Raw genomic sequence first — 7,006 nt, 5'->3', positions numbered from 1 at the left:
CTATTTATTTTGTGTTTCTCTTCCCATTATTGCTTTTTTAGTGTTTCTCTCTGGATGCAAAAGAATGATGTAGCACTTTGGGGCAAATATGGCCACCAGTAATCCAAAACTTGAAGACAGAATGGCAAAAATCTCCACAGCAACTGCATATTTCCCTGGTGAGCTCACATATGTTGGAACAAATGCAATCCACACAGCACAGAAGATCAACATGCTGAAAGTGATGAACTTTGCTTCATTAAAATTATCTGGAAGATTTCTTGCCAGGAAGGCTAAGAGAAAACTAACTACTGCCAACAGTCCAATGTATCCCAGCAGCATAGAAAAACCAGCCACTGAGCCAATAGCACATTCATATACTATTTTAGAGCGGATATACTGGTTGTTTTTATGGGGTGTTGGAGAGGCAGTAGAGAGCCAGACTGCACATATCACAACTTGAAGGGCAGTTAGGACCAGAACTGTGCATCTTTGTTGAACTGCTCCAAACCATTTCATTGCTCCTTTGCCCTCTGGTCGAGATGACTTAAACACAGCTATTACCACCATAGTCTTGACCAGGATGCAGGAGATACACAGGACAAAGCTTATACCAAACGCAGCATGTCTTAACTGACACGTCCACAACTGTGGCTGACCAATGAACAGTAGCACACACAGGAAACACAGTTTGAGTGACACCAGAAGCAGGAAGCTAAGCTCTGAATTGTTGGCTCGTACTATGGGAGTGTTATGGTGATAGGCAAAGACAATCATCACAAGAGCACAGAAGCAGGTGCCAAGCAGAGATGCAGTGGTCAGAGAGATGCCCAGAGGATCCTCATAGGACAGAAACTCTACTTCTTTGGGGACACATTGATTCCTATCTGGATTGGACCAGAACTCATCTGGACACAACATGCACTCAACAGCATCTATGGGTAAGAAAAAGCAAACAAAAAAAAACAAAACAAAACAAACAAAACAAAACAAAAAAACACAAGGTAAGATTTTTAAGAGAAAATTAGGTAACACTTTACAATAAGGTGTATTTGTTATAATGTATTAACCAACATGAACTTACCATGAGCAATTCATTTGTTACTGTATTTGTTAATCTTTTTTAATGTTAGTCAATAAAAAATACAGCATTTAATTGGTTGTCCATGTTAGTTCACAGTGCATTAACTAATATTAACAAATACAACTCGTGATTTTAAAGGGGGAGGGGGGGGGGTATAATTCTATTTCATGCATTCTGACTTATTTACACTGTTAAAGAGTTAGATTTCATGCTTAACATTGCCAAAGTTTCAAAACACGAGTTGGACATATGACAGAGTATTTCTGTGCCAAATACACGAGTTCCAGTTTCAGACCAGGTTTCAGAGAGTTTTTTTTAGAGTATGGCCATTTATCACGTAATAAAGGGTGGAATTCCATTTATAGACACTTCTCCCTGATAAGCGTGCACACACACACACATCACCAAGAGCAAGAGCACGCCCATCAACATGCTTCGTTCAATTCAGGGGCTGCACCCTTCGAAGGCCACATTTGAAGGCTACATACATCATCAAGGCAGTCTCATTTAAGAAAAATAACTGTTAGAATGCAAAGTAAGAAAGAAATTACAGTATTTTACACCTCACAATGAATATCAGACGATTTTATTACAGTTACTTTTCTTAAATAAGACATCCTTAATGATGTATGCAGACTTCAAAATGCGACCTCCGGAGGATGCAGCTTCCGAAATGAGACACAGCTCTTGTCACCAAAGGATCTGAATTGGTTGTGAGGGAAAGATTACCTTTTTCAGCTTCCCAAAGAACCCAGCATTAAGGGAACAATGGATGAAGTTTGTTTTATTTTTGTTTGTTCCTGGAATTTCGGTGATGAATGCTTTGTAAACAAGTCCCAGTTTGTCACTGGATTTGCTGATGACAGGTGGTGAGTAACTGCATCAAATGTCTGTGTTTTGTTGGCAATCAGCGCGCAAGTGCATAAAATGTAAACAACATGAATGTTTTTGTTCCCTCTTTATTTATAATGATGTCGCAGCTTGCAGACAATCTCTACGCAAGAGCTGCACGCGCTCACGACTCTTTAGCTCTGCCCACGGCAGGCACGCCTCCAGGAGCTCGACTTTTTTCGGAAAGACTTGGTACAGTGTATCTATCTTTTATAAATATGATAAAACTAAAGACTTTTCAGAGATATTAAGGATGCAATAGTACTCTACAGGTACTCAAGATTAACATGAGATTGATAGAAACTATGTGTGTTACCTACCCTTTAATAATGTATTAGTAAATGTTGAAACATCAACAAAGATTAATAAATGTTGTAGAAGTGCAGTGCATTATTAGTTCATGTCAACTAATGAAACTTATTGTAAAGTGTTACCGAAAATTATATCAAATTATATTCAAATTTTGCCAGCAATCTCCTCGCCTGTTGTATTAGAAATCTCTCCATCTCCGCATGGCAGACAGTCAAAACAGCAGACAGGATGACCCTTCCTCGTGGCTCGTCTGGTTCCTGGGGGGCAGCTCTCACTGCACACAGACTGTGGGGGCTGAAAGAGACATCATCAGTTATCAGTCATGTTTGTCATCACTTTTACATAATAACAAGCTTGGCATTTACATTTTATTCTCATTTGTCTCATCTTAGCTTTGAATAGTATTTAGACTTTATATCTGAAAAAATTGACATTTAACATTCAATGGTAATTACTTTTTTTGTCTCAGAGTTCCAGTAAAATGCATCCTCATCCAGTGTAAGCATCATCCCTGATGCTGCCCCTTCATTTACTACACCGACCTTGTGGACCCTTATTGACCCATCGGAGCTCGGCTGCCAGTTCAACACATCATAGATGGCCAGAGCATCTCCATTTTTATCAAATGACACATGATCCCCAAATCCTGTGGTGAAGTTCACTTTTTGTAGGTAGTGAACCAGCTGTACAGTTTGTATATAGGACAGGTGTTATATTTTTATCTGACATTTGAATTAATATAGAGCCCATATTTTGCTTGTCCACATTCAGCTCATCTATATGTCTAGAGAAAATTACCTGCCAGGGTTTCAGATTTGTTGTGTCAGCACAACTGTTCCCACTGAATGGTCCTCTGCCCTCTTCACACTGCATCAGGTTATGAAGTGCATGTGCCAAGGCATAAACTGCTTTATACACATTATAAGATGCTCTCAACCCTGAAACATCAGTGTATGGTGAGTTTGTCGTGCTCAGATCCTCCTGCCCTGTACAGACCTTTTTCACTTGCTCTCCTTCTGTCTCTTTATCCCCAGTTTCAAAACTGCACCCAAACATGTTCTCCCAGAAGATCCTCACTATAATATTTCTTTGATCATTGTTGGGACGAAGATGTAACAGAAAGTCATGAAGCCCCTCAATCTCCCCACGTCTGATGGCAATGCCCAGTGTGCCCCCCAGAAAGGGCAGGAAACGTGGTGTGTTAAACACAGTTGAAGTGGCCCAAGCTTCACTTGCAATCCATTGCCTGCCTGTCATGTTCTGCAACATAGCTTCATTCATCAAAGGTATCAGTAAAGATGAAGCAGAAAAAACAACCACTACTCTAGCTGTAGAGGTGTGAATCACTCCTGTTATACGTTGAATATCTCGGGGGTTATTATCATAGGGCAGAATTTCAGAAAAAGCAACACAATGTCCAAACCGCTGCATTTCCTGATGGAAGGACTGAGCAGCGTAGATACCATAGTCATTATCACTGTAGAGAAGACCAACCCAGGTCCATCCAAAATGTCTCAAAATCTGAACCATAGCCCGCACCTGGAAGGCATCACTAGGGATTGTTCTGAAGAAAGATGGGTACTTTTTCCTGTCACTCAAACAGGAGCAGGTGGCATAGTAGCTAATCTAATTAGAAATGAGGAGCAGAGACAAAAGACAAAGAAAGATGAACAAATGTTATCAGTTCTAAAGCTATTGTATTGTATTGCATTTAAAAATAGTTTTTTGTGAAGCAGGTTTGTGATATTTGCACAAAGTTCTATTACAGTGTTAGCCCGGATAAGTTGAATTTACTTAAAAAATTTGAGGAAACTGGTTGCCCTAAAAAAATTGAGTAATGATTAAGTAATGTGAACTTAATAATTTGAGTTCATTTAACTTAAAATGTTTTGTAATATTAATTATTTTGTAGTTATTACAACTAGTATATTTAAGTTCAATGTACTAAGCAAGTTAACTTGCCACCAATCAAAATTCATCCATGCCTCCCATCATGCATTGCTGCATGAATAAATTATGAACTGAATTGTCTTAGTAATTTTCTTTATTCTCACTATTTAAATTTTGCTGTTTTTCTGTGACTTTTTAGTAGCTTGTTTTCTAATGTTCAGAGTTGATCTGTTTATCAGAACATGTTGCTTGTCACCGTCATTGAGATTCACAGGCTGATTCTTGATGTCTCTGTGTGCCTAAAATATTATTTTTTTTATTTTTTTTTGTGATAAGGACAACTTTAAAAAAAATAATAATAATTGTATTGTAGAAGTTGATCCTCCGCTGTAGAATCACAGTGCTTCTGTAATCAATAATGTAAATCTAACTCAGAGATTGGGCTCTAAATGAGTTCAGTGATTCAGATCAAATAATGATTATGTGAAAACATAACCAACATCACCTGATCATCTTTTAACTTTGCTTGTCTGGTTGGTTTTAATGCAGTTAAAACTGCCCAAACAAAATCTAATATTAAAAAGTTAAGGGTCAAGAGCTCAACTAAAACAAACCCTGACCCTCAATGATGGTAACTTAAAAATTGTGATTTTCTCCTTTGGTGACTATAAAAAGGTAAATGTTAGGGAAAAATGTCTGTAGAACAGCCAAAACAAATGTTCCAACTGCTCATCAACAGCTCCTTGAATTCATACACACCATGACAAAATGGCGTCATTACCCGCCGCAAACCAGTGTGAAGGAGGCGTGGTGAGGAGAAAAACTTCATAATTTAAGTGCATTTAACTTACATTTATTAACACATTCAAATACACCCACAAATTAGTAGAATTTACTTATATTTTATAAGTAATGCAACCAAACTTAAATATTTTAAGTATATTGTAATTATATTTTTAAGTAAATATAAAATCCGGGCTAAGAGTGTATGAATGAAAACATGACATATTAGATGATCAAATATTAAAGTCTAAAAAGATGTTTTAACTATCATACCATAGGCAGACGAAACAGCCCCAGGACACTGGAAATTGCAATAGAATGAGTAGAACCTGGATCACCTATGATTCCAATCACTGGTGGTGGGCCTTTACAATTGAGGTCAGAGAAGGTCTCCTCTGTCCCACTAACCAGAGCTGTGGCACCACGGAATGCTACTCCAAGCCTTAAACAGTTGTCGTAGATCTGGTAACCAAGTGTGATGTTTGGCAGCAGGTGGGGATTGTTATTAATCTCATTAATCGCAAAAACCATTGTTAGTGCTTGCTGGAAGCTTGTCATATAGAAGCTAAAGAAGACAATATAAATTAAATTGTGATTAACTTAGTAATACTAACTGTAAAAATAAAATAATAATAAGAGATTAACTGAATTTAATCAAACTCAATTTTTAACTCAATTTCATAACACAATAGTTTCAAATTTAATTACACTTTGTATCATATATATGTGTGTGTGTGTGTGTGTGTGTGTGTGTGTGTGTGTGTGTGTGTATAAAGACTAAATTATCATTGTCACAAGTTACAATGTATATATATACTTGCAGTCACAAAAAAAAAATATTGTATAGACTCACAGCTCACAGTGTGGTAGTTTTGGCTCTGTTCTGAAGCTCAGCTCAGGGAATACTTTGATGAATCTCTGAACCTCAAACAGACCACCAATGAGAAGGTCTCCATCCTGGAACATCCCCTTCAATGTAAAGTGTCCCTGGAGCTGACAGGAACCTGAACTGACCATCAAAGCTACACAGATATAGTTACAAGACAGTAACAAGAAAATATACAGAATTACCCACATCCCTCTCTTCTTATGAGTCTATGTTACTCTTTAGTCAGCTGGCTGATTTATATAAAGATTTTGTGTGGTGCTTTTTTTTTTTTTTAATAGCAGGTGGTGCCACTTCCCTCTCTGGAAATGAGGACGTCATTTTTGTATTTTGGAACCCTCCACTTCCACCAAGTACAACAATTATTATAAAACAAAGAATTAACAATATTTTAATATATTTCCAACATTTAAATTTTTACTAATAATTATTATTATTATGTATCTTATTTTATAAGGCCTGCTTTAAACCGAAACATCACAAATTTCAAACAGATCACACCTCCCCCTTTTGGGACTTACTTAAGTCCCACCTTCATTGTTTTTATCTAGAGATCAGTTTCACAATTCAGTCTCCTCTGTTATTACAACCTTGTGACTAAAATAAGTCACCCTGTCTCATTAAAGGTGCTACAGAGGATGTTTTGTTTTATACATTTTTGCAATATTACTTTGTAAGAATTGAAAATATCTAAAGATATCTAAATCTCTCTCTCTCTCTCTCTCTCTCTCCTCCTCTTTCACTCTCTCTTTAACTATCTCTCAGGGAACTTTTTCATACGTGCTGTGTACAATTAATGGTATATGATTTTATCATCTCATACATCTATTTTGTAATTATTTTAAGTGTAACCATAATCAGATATTGTCATTAAACCCTTTCAATTACAAATTATGTGCTAACTAGTTTTGATTTAGTAACATTAATGTGCTCCCTATTGCAATACACTATTGTCACACTATAGCAACGCTCTCCCACATATTTTGGTATTGTAACTGCGCTTATTTCCGTTGTTGGTATAAGTTGCAGTGGGTGGTAATAGACAAGAAATGTACAGTTATCTACCATCTTACTGATAGTTTCTTTAGTCGCTCGGCAAACCTTACAGTCTGAACCGCTGTAGGAGTTCCACCCTTACAGATGGTGCCGAAACCCAGGATCCCTTGCAGTGAGTTTTCCGA

At 37.2% G+C, this 7,006-nt stretch overlaps 1 protein-coding gene across 2 annotated transcripts; it reads right to left on the bottom strand.

Annotated features, from left to right (window-relative positions):
• Positions 1–6,016, bottom strand: LOC137022688 (extracellular calcium-sensing receptor-like). Of its 2 annotated transcripts, none has more exons than XM_067389126.1 (6): positions 5,793–6,016; positions 5,213–5,504; positions 3,065–3,892; positions 2,722–2,949; positions 2,437–2,560; positions 1–914 (listed from the first exon to the last, which is right to left on the bottom strand). In XM_067389126.1, exons 1-6 carry the CDS (start codon positions 6,014–6,016, stop codon positions 1–3), a joined length of 2,610 nt encoding a protein of 869 aa, XP_067245227.1. The 2 variants fall into 2 exon arrangements, with proteins under 2 accessions (XP_067245227.1, XP_067245228.1); XM_067389127.1 differs by having other exon boundaries at positions 2,437–2,551; positions 5,793–5,905.
• Between the last annotated feature and the right edge of the window lie 990 nt (positions 6,017–7,006).

Source organism: Chanodichthys erythropterus, chromosome 7 (genome assembly GCF_024489055.1).
Source record: "Chanodichthys erythropterus isolate Z2021 chromosome 7, ASM2448905v1, whole genome shotgun sequence".
In the NCBI taxonomy this organism is placed as follows: domain Eukaryota; kingdom Metazoa; phylum Chordata; class Actinopteri; order Cypriniformes; family Xenocyprididae; genus Chanodichthys; species Chanodichthys erythropterus.
The sequence above is the reverse complement of the archived record's forward strand: the minus strand, read 5'-3'. Positions and strand labels throughout refer to the sequence as shown.

Excerpts from the sequence above, each read along its gene's own strand:
- LOC137022688 (XM_067389126.1), bottom strand. The coding sequence starts at position 6,016 with ATGTGGGTAATTCTGTATATTTTCTTGTTACTGTCTTGTAACTATATC. Across the intron at positions 3,893-5,212 it reads GGCTGTTTCGTCTGCCTATG|ATTAGCTACTATGCCACCTG; the intron begins GTATGATAGTTA and ends ATTTCTAATTAG. Across the intron at positions 2,950-3,064 it reads CAAATCTGAAACCCTGGCAG|CTGGTTCACTACCTACAAAA; the intron begins GTAATTTTCTCT and ends CAAACTGTACAG.